Source organism: Chlorocebus sabaeus, chromosome 20 (assembly GCF_047675955.1).
Source record: "Chlorocebus sabaeus isolate Y175 chromosome 20, mChlSab1.0.hap1, whole genome shotgun sequence".
Lineage (NCBI taxonomy): Eukaryota > Metazoa > Chordata > Mammalia > Primates > Cercopithecidae > Chlorocebus > Chlorocebus sabaeus.
In genome coordinates this window covers 102925814-102947709 of record NC_132923.1, presented here as the reverse complement: position 1 = coordinate 102947709, position 21896 = coordinate 102925814, and the positions used below count along the sequence as shown (strand labels likewise).

General features: G+C 50.0%; 1 protein-coding gene across 7 annotated transcripts in view; it reads right to left on the bottom strand.

Annotated features, from left to right (window-relative positions):
- The window catches only part of CSMD2 (CUB and Sushi multiple domains 2), a 654890-nt gene extending 634281 nt beyond the window's left edge, over window positions 1-20609 (bottom strand). For all 7 annotated transcript variants that reach the window (XM_037996751.2, XM_007979489.3, XM_073007520.1 and 4 more), the window contains exon 1: window positions 19960-20609. In XM_037996751.2, coding sequence (XP_037852679.2) covers window positions 19960-20146 — 187 coding nt within the window. In that variant the 5' untranslated portion in view covers window positions 20147-20609. The remainder of the gene's footprint in view (window positions 1-19959) is intronic.
- Window positions 20610-21896: the final 1287 nt, after the last annotated feature.

Below are 21896 nucleotides of genomic sequence, written 5' to 3'. Positions count from 1 at the left end.
CAGTCAGTGAGGTCACACTGCCCTTTGTCCACTCTGATTGGTAAGACCGAGCTATGGCCCTTGGGGGACCCCAGAGGCTTGCCAGTTAAGGGATGGTGGCTCCCCAACCCCTCTGCTTGACTGCATGAGAAACTTTAGCCCCTTGGCAAGGATGCCTGCTCCTTTGAAAGAGGAAATTGAAATGAGGTGCATTTGGGGGATGAATGAGGGTTGCCTCAATCTTAGACAAAGAGAATAAGAACGAGGTCCTAAGAAGATGCCTTTTCCCAGGGCCAAAGAACAGAACCACCCAAGTTAGGAAAGTGTATAACTCATGGCCTCAACTCAGATCACATATGGGGGATAAAGGAAAGTCGAGGCCGTACGAAGTTGGGAGGGGCTGAGGTTCTGTACCAGCACAGCAGAAAGGTAGGAGGGCTGCATGCCTGCTTCTTTGAGTGGCGCCTCCTCACTTGGCCATGGCTTTGCCCTCTTGCTGCCTGGAGGGGTGGCTCTGAATGTAGCTGAGAATGCTAATGAACCTCCTCCCTGCCCCGTGGCAGCATCTCCCAGTGTAATTTTTGTTGGGTAGGTGGGATCTGGGGAGAGCTGATCTGTGCCAGCAGACCTGAAAACACAGGAACAGAAATGGGGAAATGAATCCATGTCCTTCTTAATGAGTGCAGCCTGGCAGAAATAGTGCCTTGAAACACAAGACTCTCAGGAGGAACTCAGAGAATGGGAGAACATCCCTTGCCATAACAATGTTAGGTTGTGTCGAGAGAGGGGGAGGCATTTAGGAGTCCTGTCGCCTTCCCATGGCAGTCTCAGCACACAGAGGAGAGGGGACCTCCTTTCTGCCCAGGCTAGAGAGGACTCCCAAGGCACCAGATGCCCCCTGTTCTACCTGAAACTGATGAGTAGAACAAGCCCTCTGTCATTCTCGTGCTGAGAGCTGGCTGGGAAAGTGGACACTGAGGCTTCTCGAGAGGCACAATCCCAGCCCTAACTCTGCAGATGTCCTGAGTGCTCCATTCTCAAGATTTAGATCCATGGTGAAAGGAGGTGGAAAGCCCCATTCAGCCTCAGCAGGTCAAGCCATGTTCTCCAACATGACACACCAAAGACCAATGATTTGTGTTTGTTTAGAGTCAGGGTCTCACTCTGTCACCCACGCTGGAGTGCAATGGCATGATCACTCCTGGGCTCAAGTGAATCTCCCACCCCAGCCTCTCGAGTCACCAGGATTACAGGAATGTACCACCAGAGCCCAGCTCAGGACCTGTGTCTTGAGAGGTATCTGGCACATGCCTGGCTATTATTAATAAATGAATCAGTACTTTTCCCTTTGACCATTATTCTAGGTCCTTACCCTACTCATCAGAGCCCCAGCAGGGAGCAGGTGTTAGTGGCATATCAGTTTAAGCACCTTCCAAAGTCACTCTTAACCCAAAACTTCAAACTCTTTGCCAGTTCTTCAAGAGGTACCAACTTCTCATTGACCTTTGTCTTGCCCCTTCTCTTCCATTCTAGAGAGTAAACTCACTCCCTTTGTCTGATGTAAGCATGAACCACCTATGGGAAGAAGCCAGGACAGATGTGGGAGGCCCATAGCCCTGCCACTGCAGTTGCAAAAGTGCTATGTTCCAACTGTCCAGGAGAAAAGGGGTGAGTTTCAAGCCACCAGCAAAGATGCAGAAAAATGCTTGAGAATTATTTGAGAAGTAAAATCCATAAGATGTGGTTAGTGGAAGGGAACAGAGAGGGGTGGAATCCCAGGATGAGTCCCAGGTTTCTGGCTTAGGAAGATACATGACTGTGAAGATGCATGAAGCAATTCATAGAGGTGGGCCACAAAAGTTTGGGATGGTAAAGTTTCTGGGGGTGGGAGAGAGTCATATAGGTGACAGCAGGAATGAAGAATTCAGTGTGCAGAATGGGGAGTTATATGGGTCCAGAGTTCAGGAGCAAGGTCTTCATCAGAGACCTAAGTATAGAGATTCTCAGCATTTGGACAGTGGCATGAAAGCCATAGGAGCGAATGAAATCAAGAATAAGGCCAGGTGCGGTGGCTCATGCCTGTAATCCCAGCACTTTGGGAGGCCGAGGCAGGCGGATCACGAGGTCAGAAGATCGAGACCATCCTGGCTAACATGGTGAAACCCTATGTCTACTAAAAATACAAAAAAATTAGCCAGGCGTGGTGGCCGGTGCCTGTAGTCCCAGCTACTCAGGAGACTGAGGCAGGAGAATGGCGTCAATCCAGGAGGCGGAGCTTGCAGTGAGCCAAGATCGTGCCACTGCACTCCAGCCTGGGCGACAGAGCGAGACTCCATCTAAAAAGAAAAAAAAAAAAAAGAAAAAGAAATAAAGAATAAAAAGAGAAGGTCAAGGCCAAATACTGGAAGCTCCAATATTAAAGCAAATGTTAAGTAGGAAGGAGTGATGAGCAGTGTCAGACACTGAAGACGGGGAGGGGAGGGAGGAGGACGGTCAGAAGGTCAAGAATCTTGGCTGTGGCCAGACTGTGGAAGGTCTAGGAGCCAGGAGAGATGCTTGCATTTAGTAAACAGGAAGTCATGTGGTGCCCTGGGCTGGAGCACTTCCCCTGGATTGAGAAAAGTGTAAGCCAGGTAACAGGCACTGAGAAATGAGTTGGCAGACATCATCTCAGGAAGCATGGCTGGGGAGGAAAGGAGAGAGACGGGGTGACAGCCAAAAGCGGGTGCACAGTCAGGGAGGGGCTGTTTTTTAGTGTATTATTAACACACAAAGAAAGTGTGTGCATGGGCTAATGGGAAAGAAACAGAGGGGAGGGAGAAGTTAGAGAAATGGGGCACAGGGATGCCAATTATGGCAGTGACGTCCCTGCATAACACAGGGTATGGTGTCCTCAGCGCTTCCCTGCACAAATTCAGCAGCAAGGCTCACGCAGCTGTTTCCTTTAGTGTCAACTTTTCTGTGAAGTAGGACACAAGGTTGTTCAAGAGAGTGAGCGGGTGAGGCTGCCACAGAGATGAGAACGGCCCAGGACAGAGCCTGTGGTCCAGAGCCAGAGGCAGGACACTCTAGGGACTGAGTTGAGAGGGAGGGGCCCACAAGGGCTGGAGCAAGAGTAAAGAGAGGCACAGCATTGGGTAAGACGAACTTCTAGGTTCAAAATCTCATTGAGGCCCAGGGTCCCTGGGAGGGTCCAGATCCACAGAGGTCTACCCCCTTACCACCTCACCTGATCCTACTCTTTCTGAACTAATCGGCTTATTCTTACTAAGGAGTTAATGGCTAACATTTCCCAAAATATTTAGTTTTAACAACGGCTTTCAAACTAAAGATTTCAATAATAACAGAATTTTCCTGAAACGCAGGCAGACACAGAGCAACTATCTCATTGCTCTGCATCAAAAACCTCTACCAATCCCTTGCTCAGCCTCTCAGCAATCCTTCACTCTGAAAAATCTGCCATAATTTGGTGCAGCAGCAGAAAATAAAAAGGAAAACTGCATCTTTGCTGCTCCCAAAAGCAGTCTCCAGGATGTCCAGTTTGATTTGACAACCACTTGATGAGCATTCATTCATTCATTCATTCATTCACAATATTTACTGAGCGTCCACCATGCTGCAGGTACTGTGCTACATGCTGTGGACACAGCAGAGAACAAAAGGGCCAAACCCCCGCCTTCAGTGGGGCATAGACTCATCAGGACAAAGGGGTAGGAGAGCTGCAGGCTCTGAGCCAGGCACTCTCCAAGCATGGACCTTTACAAGCATGACTTTGAAGTCAGGATTTTTGCCCCATTTTACTAATGTGACGACTGAGGCCAAGAATGAACTAGGACCAGGATTTGCCTGGGGTCGGTCTTATTCTAAAGTTTGTGCTCAGAGAATGCACTACCTAGTTCTTCTCAGACTCTCACAGGCACAGGAATTGACCTGGGGATCTTGTTAAAATGTAGGTTCAGTAGGTGGGGGATGGGATCCAAGAGGCTACATTTCTAAAAAGCTTCCTGGCAAGGCCTTGAACCATACCTCAGAAGCCAAGGGTCTAGTGTTTCCCACACTCATCTGGTCACAAAACCTTTGCCCTCCTCGAGCGTTTATTTACTAGTCCCTACTTCACTTCCTGAAACCCAAGGAATGAATGAAACCCCAGGAATGGCTGAATAAATGAATCAATGCCATCTCTGGGCCTCCCAGTGTTACTGTGCTTCCCACCTTCACGGTCCTATTTGCATAACTGGTCATTTGCCTCAGTTTCCCTGCTGAGCCCCTTGGGTCCTCACTGGGACCACAGACTCTCTACATACCCGTTCACCGAGCTAGGGCCATTCTACCCTGCTTGCTCCCTCCCCTGGGTCCGAGGTCCTGTTCCAACCAGGGACAAAGCGAAGGCTGGACCTTGGCCTCCTCAACCCCACCCTCTGTAGCTTCCTCATCTCCCGGCTGGCTGACCTCACCTCAGCCTGCCTGCCATGCCTCATCCTGAAATGCCAGCTGCCCCCCACCAACAAGCCCGAAGAAAATGGCATTTCAGTGCTGCGTGTCTGCTCTTCAGAGAGTATTAAATCTAGAATAATGGGAATTAGTACACGGAAGAAGTTGAGGATAAGACTCCCCTGAGTGTCCTGATTTCTCACCTAACAAATCCAGGGCTGGAGGAAAGACTTAGTGATTCAGGAGCTCCAAGCTGTCAGGTCAACCCTCACCAACAGGCCTTTTGTGAAGTGTGTTAAGCAGTTTAGGAATGCTAATGCATGCCTTCCGGGCTGGTGCCTTCCCAGGCTCTTCCAGGGGGCTGCCTAATCTCATCAACACAAATCTGGTCACCCTGGTGACCACCTCTGGGCTGCCGCACTCCCTGGGAACAGGTCCTGACGCCATCAGCGCCAGGGCTAATTATAAAGGAGGGACAGAAGGAGGGGAAGGCGGTGCTGCAAAGACAGCCCAGGTGTGGGCTGACTTGTGGAGGCAGAGCCTTTGCTCAAAGTCACCCAAGACCTGAGCCCTTCTTCTTAGTCATTCCTGAGTGGGGTTAAGACCAGGGTCATCAGAAGGTGAGCAGGAAGAACTCACTAAAGACGCAGATCCCTGCACCCTGCTCTCAGATCCTCTGATTCAGAAAATCAGGGGAAGACCTGGAAACCTACTTTTTTTTTTTTTTTTTTTTTTTTGAGACAGGGTCTTGCTCTGTGACCCAGGCTAGAGTGCAGTGGTGCAATCATGGCTCACTGCAGCCTTAACCTCCTGGGCTCAAGCAATCCACTTGCCTCAGCCTCCCGACTTGCTGGGACTACAGGCGTGTGCCACCACCACGCCCAGCTAACATTTTTATTTTTTGTAGAGACAGGGTATTACTATGCTGCCCAGGTTGGTCTTGAACTACTGGCCTCAAGCAAGCCTCCCACTTCAGCCTCTCAAAGTGCTGGGATTACAGACGTGAGCCACTGCACCTGGCCAGAATCTACATTTTTAACTGGGAAACCTGTACAGTGGTTAAGCCTATGGGCTGTAGAATCAGACTAGGTTTAAATCCAGGCTCTCCCCAGTCCTAGTTGTGTAGTCTTAGCAAGTAATTTAATTTCTTAAACCTCAGTTTCCTCAACTGCAAAATGATAGAATTCTTAGGAGTTTTGTAAGGGGTAAGGGAGGAATGAGCAGCTCTCACTAAGCATAGGGCCTGAGTGTTCAACAAGGGACAGCTAGCCAGGGACTGCAGCTCACGCTTGTAATCCTGGCATTTTGGGAGGCTGAACGGGGAAGATTACTTAAGGTCAGGAGTGCAAGACTAGCCTGGGCAACATAGCAAGACCCCCATCTCTACAAAAAAATTTAGAAAAAAAAAATAGCCAAGTGTGGTGGCATGTGCCTATAGCCCCAGCTACTCAGGAGGCTGAAGCGGGAGGATCACGTGAGCCCATGAGGTCGAGGTTACATTGAGCCATGATCACACCACTGCACTCCAGCCTGGGTGACAGATCAAGACTCTGCCTATGAAAAAGATAAAAATAAAAACCAAGGGACAGCTTCCACAAAGAAGACTATGATGCTGATAAAGGGGGGACGCAAACTTGACATCTCCCAAGCACAGCCTGCTGCTTTAAGCCTTTGTCTAGCTGCTCCCCCTAAGATATTCAACCTGCAAATTGCCCTCCTTCAACCGAATGCCTGCTCACTCTTGAAGAGCCTGCTGGCACCTTCTGAATGAAGTCTTCCTTCTTCCCCTCTCCCCCTCCGCTGTGCTTGGAGCTCCTTTGGCCTTTAGTAGTTTATAACGGTCCTTGGGGGGAGGAACTTGGTTTTAAAAGGTATTTATGCCCATGACCCCCAACCCAGGGCCACTGTACTAGGTACTCAGTGAGTGTTCCACAACCCAGCCCCAAGCTCCTGGACAGACAGGAGCAGCCAAAGGCCTTAAAAAGCTACCTTGTTGACAGAGGTACGGGGTTGAAGCCTGGCTAAAGAAAAGGCCACAGAGGGGAGGATCCTGAATGGGGTGAGGGTGGTGGCAGCAAGGTCAAAGGTCAGGAATAAGCTCTCACAGATGGCAAGGCTGAGGATCAGGAGGAGGATGACTCACAATGAGGAGGAGTCCTGGTTTCCTGGGAAGTAGCAGCACTGGGGAAGAGGATGGACACGAAAGGAAACGAAAAGACATAAGTGGAGGAGATTGGCAGAGAAGGGAGAGAAAAGGAGAGAGGCAGAAGGAACAAAAAGTTGACAGGCACACATGGCCTGGACAAGGTAGAATATGGCAGGTCTCCCCACAGACAGCACCTGGAAAGGACTTGCTAACTCAGCCCAAGCAGGTAGACTTTCTATTTTCCTTTTATTTCTCCTTTCTTCCCTCCCTTCCTTCCTTCCCCCCTCCCTCCCCCCACCTTTCTCTCTTCCTTTCTTTCAGTCACGTTTTTAAGAGAGACAGGGTCTTCTAATTCTGTCACTCAGGCTGGAGTATAGTGGCACAATCATAGCTCACTGTAGCCTCCAAGTCCTGGGCTCAAGCCATCCCCCAGCCTCAGCCTCTCGAGTAGCTAGGACTACAGACACATGCCACTATACCCAGCTAATTATTTATTTATTTATTTACTTATTTATATACAGAAGAGGTCTCACTTTTTGTCACTTAGGCGGGTCTCAAACTCCTGGCCTCAAACAATCCTCCCACCTCGGCCTTCCAAACTGCTGGGATGAGAGGCGTGAGCCACCACACTTGGCCTATTTTCTTTCTGGATGGAAGTTTTGTGATATTCTCACGGAGGCACGATGAACAGAACCTTAACTTATGATCCATGATTCATGGAATGGGTTTCATGTACTTTTGGCTGTTCACTTAGCTGTTTACCCTCCCTGGGAGGCGGGGGCACCGGGTAGAGGACTCGTGGAAGAAAAAGGATCCCCTCAGCCCCTCCTTGCTGATATGAGGCTCCAGGCACCCTCACCAAGACCGGCCTTCCCCAGTAGCATCCTACCCTCATTGTGTTTTTTCAGAGACCTGTGGCTGCCAGCCAAGCCATCTGGCCACCCTCCTTCTCCAAACCTTCCAGACTTCTCAGTGCCTTTCTTTGGTGAGCAGACCTTCTAGACCTGGAACAACCTACTCTCACTCAACCAGGAGCCCATGCAGATGAACCTGCACTGTCGCAAGCCGTTTCCTGCTCCTCTCTTCACCTGCTCACTCCTGTTGATCCGGCAGGTCTTGGCTTGAACATCCTTCTCTGGGAGCTTTCCTTGATCCTTTGTGTCTAAAGAGCTGTCCCTCTTTTTTAAAAAAAAATTGTGGTAAAATACATATAACATAAGATGTGCTATCTTAACCATTTAGAAGTATATAATGTAGTGGCATTAAGTCCATTCACACTGTTGTGCTAACATCACCACCATCCATCCACAGAACTCTCTCCATCTTGCAAAACTGAAAGTCACTGCCCATTAAATGATTAAGTCCCCATCTCTCCCTCCCCAGCCCCTGGCAACAAACATTCTATTCTCTGTCTCTATGAATTTGTCTGCACTAAATACCTCACACATCAGTAGAAGCATATGGTAGGTATTTATTTGCCCTTTTGTAACTGGCTCCTTTCTTTTTTCTTTTTTATTTTTTTGGAGACAGACTCTCGCTCTGTCAGCCAGGCTAGAATGCAGTGGCGCGATCTCGGCTCACTGCAACCTCCACCCCCCCGGTTCAAGTGATTCTTGTGACTCAGCCTCCTCAGTAGCTGGGACTACAGGCATGCACCAGTATGCCCGGCTGATTTTTGCATTTTTAGTAGAGACAGGGTTACACCATGTTGGCCAGGCTGGTCTTGAACTCCTGGCCTGAAGCGATCCACCTGACTAGGCCTCCCAAAGTGCTGGGATGATAGGTATGAGCCAGTGCACCTGGCCTGTAACTGGTTTCTTTCACTTAGCATGATGTCCTCAAGGTTCAGCCATGCTGTAGCAGGTGTCAGAACTTCCTTCCTTTTTAAAGCTGAGAGATACTCCATCATATGGATATACCACATTTTGTTTATCCACTCATCTGCACATGGACACATGGGTTGCTTCCGCCATTTGGCTGTTGTGAGTAATGCTGCTCTGAGCCTGTGTGTAGCTGCCTCTCTTATGTACACTCAGCGCTGAAACTTGCCCATGTCCCCAATGCAGCTGAGAGCTCAAGCACACAGAGTCACTCAATAAATGCCTGCTGAAGGACTGAGTAATCCTGCCCAATCTCTAGGTATAGCATCTATCCATTAAACTGTACTTTAACTGGGGCCTTCAGGAAACACAGGGCCTTGAGCCAGAAGAGAAACCTCCTGTAGAATGTGGGGGCCCAGGATGGACAGGAAGATTCTAGGACTCCTCAGAGTCCTCCACACAGACAGCAGGTCCCATGGGACCCCACCCTGCCCTCTAGCTCATCAGTGGCCTCATATCTCAATCTCTACCTCCCCTAAAACACTGATGGATCTGACTATATCAAAACGAAGCATTTGTGTCCAAAGAAAGCTGCCATATGCCAAAGAGATGGATAAAAGACTAGAAGAAGTTATTTGTAACTTCTAAAATTAACAACGGGCAACACCTAGACTATAAACAAAACTTCTGCAAATCAACCAAAAGATTTCTAAGATAAGAAATCCAATTTTTAAATGGGCAAAGAATATAAATAGGTAATTCAGAAAAAGAGAAGTTCAAACAGCTAACAAGCCTGTAAGAGAGGTTCAGACTTACTAGTAATCAAAGTGTAAATTAATACAATGAGATGGCACTTTACATTCCTAAAAATGGCAAAATTGGACAGGTGGCTAATATTAGGTACGCATGAGGACATGGGAAGACAGAAACTCTTGGGCACTCTTAGTGGAAATGTGACTTGGCACACCATTTCCATGGTGCTCTGGAAAACACCATGGCAGCCAGGTACCAAATCGTCCTTCATATAGTCCAGAACTATTCTCACACAGGGTCCCAAGAGGGAATGTACAAGGATGTTCTTCAGAACTTTGAGTGGTGGAGTACGGGGGAGTTGCTGATAAGCTAGAGGGCTATCCTCAGGGGAACAGATACGTAAAATGTGATGGATGGATAACTCGTAATGCAATGCAGCAGTTAGAAACCACTGACTAGGTACACTTACTGAGCATGGCGAGATATGCAAAATATGTTATTGAGTAAATAAAGAAAGCAGATGAAATTTATACTTCAATATCACTTATAGAAATAAAAAACACATATACTTACAAACAACCCTATATATTTTATAAGGATTCATGCTTTTTTATGTTTTTTTTTTTTTTTTTTTTTTTGAGATGGAGTTTTGTTCTGTTGCCCAGGCTGGAGTGCAGTGGTGCGATCTTGGCTCACTGCAACCTCCACCTCCTGGGTTCAAGCGATTCTCCTGCCTTAGCCTCCTAAGTAGCTGGGATTACAGGTGCACACCACCACGCCTGGCTAATTTTTGTATTTTTAGTACAGATGGGGTTTCACCATTTTGATCAGGCTGGTCTCAAACTCCTGACCTCATGATCCGCCTGCCTCGACCTCCCAAAGTGCTGGGATTATAGGTGTGAGCCACCGCGCCCTGCCTGGATCCATGCATATTTGAAGACATACATCAAACACATCAGAATGAGTACTTATTGGGATTGGGATAGCTTTAGGATTGGGGATGAAGGGAGGCAAACTTTGCGAATAAGAGAGGAGATAGGTGATCATAAAGTGCTTGTGGACTGAGGGTAGGATTAATTCAAATGTCATGCACCTGAGACTTGGTGGGGGTGCAGAAAACAGAAAACGTCAACTGTGCCTTCCACGTAACTCGGGAAAACTGTCCCTGTAACATTGTCTTTTTTCCATGTTCCTCTGAACAAAATATCGTAGGAGATGTGAGTCCCAGTGGTTCTCGAATACAGGGAATTTTCCTCTTGCCATAGTTAAAGGCCTCATTCAGATCTCGTACCCTGGATGAACGTGTCAGTGAGAGCGAAGCCCAAGCAGTCAACTCTCCGAGACTGAACTCACAGTGCTGCTGCCCACGGGTGGGTGGTGGTTGGGGAAAAGGCTGCAACCAGGATGTCTGATGGGCTCTGGATGGAGATGGCTTGTTTCTTCCCTTTTGAGTTCTCAGGAGCAGTCCCATAGGCCACTGGAGAGCAAGAATGGATCGAGGCCAAGAAGCTCAGCAAGCTCACCCTCCTTCACCTATCACCCCTGAGACCTGAAAAATAGCCTAGCAAGCTGTCTGCAGAGGTCGTGAGCTCCCCACCCCTCGAAAGCCAAGAACCCTGAGCCCTGGGCAGGATCTCCCACTGGATGAGCTTAAACTAGATACTTTTTTGGTCTTATTCTAATATCTCTGGCTTCTTTTTATTTTGTTGATTAAAGAACTTCCAAATCCATCATTGCATAGACACACTGTGTATTATTATCCCCATTTTATAGGTGGGAAAATAGAGGCCTAGGAAGATGAAATGATTGGCTTCTGGTCACATAGATGGTTAGGGGCATAGCCAAGTCTGGAAGGCTGAATTCCTGACTCCCAGGCCGAACAAGGCCTTTCTCCCAGCTGAGGATCTGCTATGGGTCAGCCCTTCTAGGAATGCACATATGAGAAGGCCAGGAGGATAGGGCCACATAGGTCCCTGGCAGGAGGGGATGCCAACATTGAGATGTCTGTTTTTATGCTAGGAACATTTTAGCATGAACTGAAAATAAACTATTAAACTGTCATCTCCTTCTTACTGCCAAGTCCACACACATCACCAAGTCCCACCCAATCACTGAACTCCCTCCATTCCTGAAACGGCAATGCAGGAAGCAATGAAGGTCGGTAGGTAGAGAGATTGAGGCTGGGGTAGGGAAAGGGGTGGGGTCAGGCAGCAACCTGAAGACAAATCTCCCGAGGCCTGAGTCGACTCTACCACACTTACTCATCTCAGAAAGGGCCATCAATCATTCTGCACAAAATGTCTGCACATTCTCTCATAATATACTTGTATCTCAAATTTCAAAGTCTCTGCTTTTTCCCTTTACAGTTACATCCGTCACACTCGCTTACTTTCAATCAATAAATAGATGGAGCTACTTAATAATAGAACTTATTCTGTTTTATATTTGAAAACCTTGAAGATGGACACATAATTTTTTGAGGTTTCTGGATTATAACTGCACTTAATTGGTATAAATTAGACATTGGCAGGTAGGAAGGCTATTTGTGTTGCAATATAAGCCCTTATTTTCTGTGTTAGATGGCACAGGAGATTCTCAAGTAAATTTCTCAGAGTAATTTGGTGCTCTCAGTAATTTCACTATACATACATTATTTTTAGCATCATAAAAGTTCCTTATAATAATGATTTTTCAAGGGTGGGACTGACATCCCTTGAAAGACAAATTCAGTTTAAAAATTTCCAATACAGACACGAACAGGTGGAAAGTAAAAGAGTCTCTAGGAAAGAGACTTCCCCAGCAGAGGGGGCGGTGGAGGTAAACCCCTACTCCATCCTCGGCTTTCCTTTCTGTGAGTGGAGCCACTGTACCAGCTCTAGGGTAGGCACAATGTCTTTCTCTGATGGTGGACTTGATAGGAGATGCCTTGGTGCTCCTGGTTTGTGCCAAGCATATTTTTCTGATGGATTCCTGGTGGTGGCCACATGGCACTCCCAGCGTCTCTCTGAAGAATGATCCCTTATGGCAGGAAAAGGGAACCTCCACCATTTTAGGATTCATGCTATATGGGACCAAAGGCTAATGGAGACTTTATGTCTGCTGGAAATTTCACAATTCAGGTGAGAAAGAAACTGACCAACGTTCAAGAAGTCCTGCTCAGGAAGATGAAGACGCTACAACACTGTGAGGTGGGCCCAGCTATTTCCAGTGCCCTCCCTACCCATTTCCTCATGCCCACTCAATTGGTGCCCATTCAATTGGTTTTATAATAACTTCATCTTATCTCTCAGTCTCTTGTTCCAACTCAACCAACCCAAACCATCCCAATAAATCTGACTCACCTCTATCTCATTCCATTCTACCACAATACATCTCACCTCCACTCCATCATATCCCAATTGTTCCATTCCACTCCATCCCAACTCCACCCACCCCATCTTATCCCACCCCACCCCAGTGTCTTCTAACACATTCCCTCCCCACCTCACCCCGCATCCCAGTCAATCCCCTGAATACTGCACATCCCACCCTCTCAATCCCATCCCCAACCATCACCTATCTCACTCTATCTATCCTGTGCCAATACAGCCCAACCTACCTTTGATCTTACCCAGTTTACGCCTTCCTACTTGAGCTCAGTCTACCTCAACTTATGCTATGTCTCCAATCCCACCTCATCATGTTCCACTCCATCTCCTCCCCTCTCATCTGCTGTTTGGCTAAAGTTCACATTTGTGGGTGTATAGTGGGTCATGACTATCTTTCATGTGACATTAAGCTACCTGAGAAGGCCAAAGGGGTCTCACCTTCTTCCAAAGCTCTAAGAACTAAGTGTGTGTTTCAGTGGGAGAAAAGAAAAGAAGACAGAGAATCTCATTTTTAGAGGAGTATGAAAAGACAATCCAGGAGGTTGAGTTCTCTAGAGTCCAGGGAAAAAATAAATATGAGTTTCCTTTGTTTCTCTTAACTTACAAGAGTAAGGAAAGAGCTCTGAGAGCCACGCCATCATTTTCAAGTTGAGAAACTCTCATGTTGCATAGCCCACTCTTTGCTTTCTGTGGGTCCAAGGGAAAACCAAGCCCTTCTCAAAGCGAGTGAACCCTGAGACAGAGTCTTTGTAAGGATAAACACTCTGAAATAATCCTCCATTTGCAGGTTCACCCCGATGTTCCCCTGTTGTTGGGGAAGCTCTCACGACACTGCAGCAGACGGAGAGGAAGGGAGAGAGGCCATATGCTACCCAATGAGAGAAACCCAGGGAGGGCAATGCAGTGCATTCTCGAGGTACAGGGTTCTCCCTCCCTACCCTCCTGGATGAAGAGCATAGAGCTGGGTTGATGGGTTGGGTGAGGGGACCAGGTTCTAAGGTGTGTGCTTTCAGCCAGAGGAGCAAAGAGAAAAGACCCTCCCCACTGCATATAGTGGTGCCTGAGAGTGGCAGAGTGTGTGAATTGTTTCTCTTATATTTCTAGGAAGCTGGTGCAGAAAGCAAGTAGACTGTAGTTGCAGTATAGTAATAGTATGTAACATATATTGAATGCTAACAATGGGCCCAGCACTGTAACAAGTACTTTCCATAAAGATGGGCCCTAGGGTCAGGTAGACTTGAGGTTAAATCCTGCTTTCTTTACCTACCTGCTCTACAGCCTTGGCCCAGCTGCTTACTTTCTGAGCCTCAGTATCTTCAAATATTAGATTACAGTGATAATTAAATGGTAATGTCTATAAAACATTTAACCAGCACTCGGTAAAGGAGAGCTATTATTATTGTGCAGATGGGCCTGGGGCTGCCTCCCACTTCAAGATGCCCCTTAACCCATTTCCAGTCTTCCCAGCTCCCAGTTGCCCTGGGAATGCCCAAGAGGGTGGTCTGAGGGAAAGGAAGCCCTGGGTTCCAAACAACTTGCCTCTGATTGTCTCATCAGCTCTGACTGTCTCATCAGCACACTGAATGAGTGTCCACTATGTGCTCTGAGCTGGGCTACACTGCCCTGCCTGAGTTCACAGTCCTTTAGGGAAATGAGACAGATACCACCTCATTAAGCAAGAAATTTCAATATGTCCTGATGAGTCTGACAACAAAGGAAACTTGAGGAGTTGTAAGAACCCACAGTAGAGTTCCACTTAGATGGGTGTTTGGGGATAGAAACCAAGAATGACTTTACAGCCTCCCCTCCAGGAGCTTGTGGTGGAAAGGAATGGACAATAGCTGCTTGAGGATAAAAAGTGTAGGATTCAGGCCTCAAAAGCAGTACAGCATAACTGACGAGGACAGCCCAGTGGGAAGAGCAAGGCCAAAGAAGGCAGCCTGGGCAGAAGCTTCCAGGGATGTGGTACCAGCTGAGTCCCCAAGAAGTTGAATAGGGTTCTGAGTAATAGGGTATAGCAATAGGGTTATGAGTAAAAGATTTGGCATCAGCCAGGCCTGCATCCAAACTGTGACTTGGCTATTTACTTAGTATGTAGGTAAGTTATGTGTCCTCTCTGAACCTGTTTCTTCATCTATGAAATGGGAATAATAATACTGCAGGCTTCACTGGGTTGCTGAGAGGATTGAGTTAATACACACAAGTGCTTAAGACAGTGCTGGTGAGTACTCAGTGAACATAAGCTGTTAGTGTAACTCCCCTGGGTGCCCAGAACAGCATTCTGAGCATGGTAGGTGGGGCAGGACATGGTGAGGGCACACAGACTTAGTGGCTGATTCCTTCGGTCACAGCTTCTATTTCATAGGCACATTCGATGAGGTATGGCACTGGACTGGTTGCATCTCTGGTTTCTAATCCTTCCAAAAACTCAGGAATTACTTGTCCTTTTAACAGCAGGGAGCCTGAGCCCTAGAGAGGCCTGAAGATCAGCTGGGTCTCCAACAAGGCTCTGCGGAGCAATCAGATTCCCTTAATCCTGCTAGTGTGATGATGAGGGTGAAACAGGCAAGTCAGGGACATGAATGAGGGTGAAGGGGGTGCTGCTGAAGCTGCCTGCTGGGCTCTGCCGGAGAAACCCAAACCAGGCAGTGTCCAAGACCCTGCAATTTGGTCCTCCAATCCCTGGTGCATGATTCTAACTCACCTTCAACAAAGCCACACACTCACCAGCCCTAGATACGGTGGGCACTCTCTGCTGCAGTCAGCTCATTTTTTAAAAACCATAAACCCTCAGCTTGATTGCAAATGGAAATTCAAATTCATACACACACTGGTGACTGAGTAGTGAAATGCCTTTCCTTGGCTCAGGGTTGGAGGAGAGTGGTATGCCAAGGGCTTATTGTTCCATTGGTTCTAGGATCTAGGAGCTGTCACCAAACGGTGATACTTAGTTGTGGGGAAAAGGAACAGGGGACCAGGTGTCTATGTCATCTTATTACCTCTGCAAACCAGCTGGCTTCCTTGACCCCTGATTTAGTCTTATCAGTCCCTGGAAAACTGTCCAAGGTAAAGAAAACTGTACAAATCATCTGACTGAACAGCCATATATCAAGCACAAATTCTATGCCAGAACCTGAGCTGGATAAGGGGATACCAAGAGAAATAAAGCACCGTCCCTGCCTTCAGTAAGCTCACAGTTTAATATATAAAGCAGACAAATAAATGCTTTTTAATACAACTCAGTTTGCACTATAATAGAATATTGAGTACAGTCAGTGCTCTAGTCTACAAGAGGCTGACTGAAAGCAAGCACTCAGCAACATACAAAGCAGGGGAAATTTTTTTAATTTGGCATTTGATTTTTTTTTAAGCCATGACGTGGTTGGCATGGGAAAAATCAGAACTTTGTCAGAATTCCGTCTACTTATAGTTTAATATTGCTTTTTTAAAATTACTTAGTAAGGGAGTGGAAGGCAAGATAGCTTTTTCAATGTTCAGAGCTTCTCAAGGAAAGTAGCTAGGTTTGAGAATGATTGAGGATATGAAACTGACAGAATTTCATGGCCACACGATAACGAAGGAGTTGAGGATAATCCTAAGGTTTCTGGGCTCCATAACTGGGAGGCTACAGGAACCACCAGCTCACACAGGAAATGCTGGAGGCTTAAGAAAGAAGCTAATAAGATTGCTTTGGAAGAGAAACATCTAAGTGAAGAGGTCCAAGAATCCGCTGGATATACGGGTTACCTAGACCCAGAGTTCCCGTGGACCAGGAAGTCAATAGATGAATATCAGGAGAGACGTCTTGGCAGAAGAGATCTGTCTGGAAGCTTCAGAGTGTGGTAGTGGAAGGGCTGGGCAAGGATGAGCTCACCCAGGCAGTGGTGAAAAGGAATGGGAAAAAGTACAAAGAATTAGATGCTGCAGGACCCCATGCTTCAGGGAGGGGAATAAGTGAGTGTTAGAGACTGAGAAGGAACACACAAGAGACAGGAGAAAAAATCAGTAAGACACAGTGTCCCAGAAGCCCAAGGAAGAGAAATTCATCCAAAGTGGCCACAGCCACAGAGAGATAAAGGAAAATAAAGACAAAGTACAATGTATTTGGCAATTGAGGTGGTCACTGGTGCTCTCTTCTAGAGTGTTCCAGTGTCATCCTGGAGACAGAGGCTGAAGTAAGGAGTGACTGGTAGTAGAGAAAAGTGACATGAAGACCCCTTTGAAGAGAAGTGACTGTAAAAGACAAAGAGAGATGGGACAGTGGCTTAGACAGGTCAATAGGGCCAAGAAGTCTTCTTGGTTTGTTTTATGTTAAAGATGAGCCTGTTTACAGGTCAAAGGGAAATGTGTTTTAAGAAGGGAGGGTGGCCAGGTACGGTGGCTCACACCTGTAATCCCAGCATTTTGGTGGGCAGATCATGAAGTGAAGAGTTCAAGACCAGCCTGACCAACATGAAGAAACCCCCGTCTCTACTAAAAATACAAAATTAGCTGGGCATGGTAGCTTGCACCTGTAATCACAGCTACTCCAGAGGCTGAGGCAGGAGAATCACTTGAACCCGGGAGGCAGAGGTTACGTCGAGCCAAGATTGCACCATTGCACTCCAGCCTGGGCAACAAGAGTGAAACTCCCTCTCATAAAAAAAAAAAAAAAAAAAAAAGAAAGACAGAAAGAAAGAAAAAAAAAAAAGGAGGGCAATTGATGGGGAGAGCAGGTAACTGGTGGGAAGTCTCCAGGGAGGCTGGGGGAGGGGGAGTACAAGGCAGGACAGGGACTAAAGGGGTTGAGGGGAGAAGGTATGGGTGGGTAAGGAGACTCCCCTTTTTCAAATCGTTTAATGTATACGGTGATCTGTATAAATAGTGGGTAAGAAGACTCCCCTTTTTCAAATCATTTTATTTATACAGTGATATTTATCCAGTGATCACTGAGCCGAGGAAGGGAGACGGTTCAGTCCTGAGCATCTTTTAAATTCAACAGTGTGAACTGAACACAAAATGAATGTGTTTCCCCTTCTAATGTACCAAATCCTGCCGATCTCCTGTCACCAAGTTCATTTCCAAATCTCTGCTGCCTGCAAGGCCAAACAGCCCATCTAAATGCGAGAAAAGCTTAAAAAGAAATGTACTGGGCTGGGCGCGGTGGCTCACATCTGTAATCCCAGCACTTTGGGAGGCTGAGCCAGGCGGATCACCTGAGGTCAGGAGCTCGAGAACAGCCTGGCCAACATGGTGAAACCCCGTCTCTCCTAAAAATACGAAAGTTAACCGGGCGTGGTGACGGTCACCTGTAATCCCACCTACTCGGGAGACTGAGGCAGGAGAATCACTTGAACCCAGGAGGCGGAGGTTGCAGTGAGCTGAGACCGAGCCATTGCACTCCAGCCTGGGCGACAAGAGCAAAACTCCGTCTTAAAAAATAAAAATAAAAAAAGAAAGAGAAGAAAAGAAATGTGCTGGAAGCTTGCAAGCCAGAGCAGGGTCTGCCAGAGAGGAACTACCCCAAGCCATGAACACAAGGTCCCCTCCCCTCAACTTCTCTACTGACCAAGGAGCTGCGAGCTAATGGATCTCTATAGGGCAGGATTCCAGCACCGCTGAGCAGTGCAAGCGCCGGTGAGTGGGCCTTTTTCTCTCCCCTAGGGGCAGGATATGCCCAAGGGGCAGGGACAAATCTAGCCAGAAAAACGATTCAGTCCGATGCCGAGACATTCTCCAATCAGCTAAGCCAGACACCGGCCTCGCCTCGACAAACGTCCGGGAGGCCTGGCGGGAGGTAGCAGCAATCCCCCCACCGCCCATGTGGCAAGTCTGGGTGACCAGCAGCGTCGGTATGGACAGCCTCCCAGTGGGTGTGGGTGTGCGAGAGGCCAGAGCTCCCAGGCGCGCGCACCGCGGGCGCCCCTCTCTGGGTGTCGGTGGCTATGACTCTTAGCAGAACCTGAGAAAGTCCCGTCAGCTAGGAATGAGAGAGCCAGAGCTGGCTCGGGGCGCCCTCCCTGACCAAGAACCCCAACACGCCGCGGTTAAGCGGTGGGCGACATGGTCTGTGAGGACAGACTCACAAGATGCTGGAGGCCAGAGTGGGCCAGAGAGCTCGCCACTCACTGACCTGCCAGAGGAGAGGCGCAGTTCCCTGAGAAGGGGAACTAGGGTGGTCCAGGCCAAACCTTCAGAGGTTCAATCGGTGGTTTCAAAACAAAACAAAACAAAACAAGAACAAAAACAAAAGAAAACACGGCTGCAGGTCGAAGGTGCCCTAGGTCCAGGCCTCGGCAGCAGGTGTTTCGGTTTCTCCCCCAGTGGGTATCAGCCTCCAGGGCTAAATGAAAATGCGGTTCCAGGCATCCCGGTTTGGACCCGTCTCCACCCGGGCATACGGAACTTTCTAGGTTGTGGCTAGAACTGAGCTTCGGAGGGGTGCTGTGGGTAAAGTGGGAGAGGACCAGTCGCGGCCAGTAGCCTCCACAGGGGACCCGGTTCCCTAGAAGGTTCGCGTACCTCCCCCGCGCGCTGCAAGCTGCAGCCAGACACCCGCGAAGTTCCGGGACTTTCCGCACCCGCTAGGTCTGCCCCCTCCCGGACTCGGTTGTCGGGAGCTGGTCCCGCCGCCCGCGCCGCCGCTGCCGCTGCCGCAGCCCAGGCGCTCGGCTGCAGCAGGGCGCGGGAAAGGGCACTTTGGCGCGGAGTGAGAACCGAGGGGAATGTGGTAGCGCGAAGCCTGGCGGCGACACTCCCTCCTCCGCCCCCGGCTACAACCCCCACCCCCTCCTTCCAGTCCCTCAACACCCTCCAGCCCCCACCTGAGGCCTCCTGCAAGGAATACGCGGGACCCCCACCGTGGGCACGCGCCCACCTGAACCCCCTCCTAGCTCCGAGCGCCGAGGGAGGGGTAGCATTTGGGGAGGGGGGTGGCGGCCGCAGTCTCCAGGCGGCTCTAGAGGGGGCACCGGTTTCAATTGGAGAAAATGGGCGGGGGCAGGGAAGGGCAGACCTTGCAGACGCGGAAATGGGGAGGGGGTGCACGGTTCCTCTGCAGCCCCCTGGACCAGCGTGCCTGGCAGAATCGGGAGCCGGGGGAGTAGGGCTCCGGGAAAGTTTATCGGAAAAAAGCCTAGTACCTTGGGGGCTGGGAGGCTGGAGAAACTGAAGCCACAGACCAGGTGCCCCGCAACCCCAGGCGGGGATGTCTGTCTCCCAGGCCCCCACACCGGCCGCATCCGGCCAAGTTGCGGCTGGGGCTGGGGCAGCAATGAGGGTGAGGGTGGAGGTGAGGACGTGGCTGAGGGTGGGGTGGGAGACTGAAGCAGGAGATGAGAAGGAGAGTAGGCAATTGGGAGGGTGGGAGATTCTGACAGGGATAGAGGCCGGGGGAGGGACTGGGACCGGGTCAGGATGGGTGGGCTCGGGGCTCGGGTGGGGCGCGCGGCGGCCGCTGACTCCTCGGCGCGGCTGGACTCACCCGCAGCGGCCGAGACGCTGAGCAGCCCCCAGCCCAGCAGCAGCAGCAGAGGCGGCGGCGTTGGCGGCGGCGGGCGGCCCCAGCGGCTCCCGGCGCCCGGCACAAGCGCCGAAATCCCGGCTTCGCCGCGAGCCCTCCCCGCGGGGCAACCGCAGCGCCCCAGCTCCAGTCCCCGCGAGCGCGGCATGGCGCGGCCGGCAGCGCCGAGGGAGAGGCTCCGCTCGCCGCCGAGGAGAAAGGAGGTCAGGAGAGCTCTGGAGCTTTTTTCTGCTCGGAAAAAATCCCGGTACGCGGGAGCCCTGAGCTTCTGCGGCTGGAATGAACCAAGTGTCCGCCCGGCCGGGGAGAGGCGCGCTGCGCTCTCGGAAATGACTCGCTCCAATCCCGCTTCGCGGGGTTCGCGCCGGGGGGCGGGGGGGTGAATTATCCCCGGATTAATCACTCCGGAGCCGCTTCTCAGCCGCTCCAAATGCTGGGGGTGGAGGCGCAGCTAAGGAAAAAATATTGGGGGGCGGGGGTTCCTCTTCAGCGCCACCTCCACCTCCAGATAAACCACAAATTACATCTAAAGGGTTGTTTATCCCTGTTTGTTTTGCAATTGACCAGTTTCTTTTAAGTTCAGTCCTCCCGTTTTCATTTATAAGATCACCCATTAATACATCCCCCTCTCCACACACACACACAGTGACATAGACACACGCACTCACACACACAGGCACATACACACACGCCTCTTCCACGTTTGGAAATTGGAATCCTGTCTGGGAAAAGGTAACCAAAGAAGGACGCGGTTCCCCAAGTCTTGGTTCTTAAGAGCTGCTCTTGGCTGGTGGCTTTGAACTTGCAATCTGGGGCCGGGGGCGATGCTTATGAGCCTCATTCACAATAGCCTTCTACCCCATCCCAGGCGAGGTGCGTGTGTGCGTAGACAGACGCAGGGTTAAGAATTGGAGGGCGGTGGAGCGGGGTTGTGTGTAGGGGGGAGAGAGAGGGGACCTGTTCATTTGACCCAGTGCGGTCCCACTCCTACCCTAAGACAAAAATCTCAGGATGGCAGAGGCAGTCCCTGTGTGCACGGGAGTTGGGGGTGGGGAGTGAGATTGGTGGAAGGACGGTGCAAGAGTTACTAGTACAATTTATCCCCAAATTTAAATAATCGGACCCGATTTCTTCCTCTCCCCCTCCTCCTCCCAGCCAAGGCCCCTTGGGAAGAGAGTTCTTCCCAAGGGCGTGAGCCGCTCCCCACCCCTCCGCAGTAGCGGCGGCTTCCAGGCCCCAAGGGCTCAGCGTCGGTCCCCACCCCATCCCCCACCCGACTCGGTCGCCGTCTCTGTCTGTCTACTCCAGGCTTCTCCACCAGTCACGATGGCTCTTTCGCTGTCTACGCCAAACTCTCGGCGAGAGGGAAGAGACGCTTCATGGAGGGAGGCTGGAGGAAACTGGGAGGGGCAAGACCCGGAGAGGAGGCTCCTGCTGGCGCGTGCAGTGGAAAGGCACCTGCGATGGGCGCCCCCACCCGCTTTGTCGACGCACCCCAGAGAAGCTGTGCTCCGGGCTTAGGAGCAGCCCGTTTTGGCCAAAACGGAGCGTTGGCATCTGTGTGGCCAAGGGGGCAGTGGCCGGCGGGCGGTGGGGCCTGAGAATTTCCGGGGAAGCGTGTGGAGAGGGACTATAGGGATGGCGACCCAGGCTGGGGGTGGTTGGCGACCCAAGTTCGCCGGCTGTCAGCGTGGCCAGGAATTTCCATCCAAGGAAGGGTGTGAAGAGGGGCTGTGGAGTTGATATGAATTGGCGGGCGGGGGCAGGGCTGGAGGAGTGGAGGCTTGTCCCTACTCCCCATGAAAAACTTCCTCCCCAGAGCCATGCTTTCGCAGCCTCCTAGATGCCACTCTTCCTCCCTCCCCCCTACCCCAAGTTGTTCCGGTTTCCCTGCATGA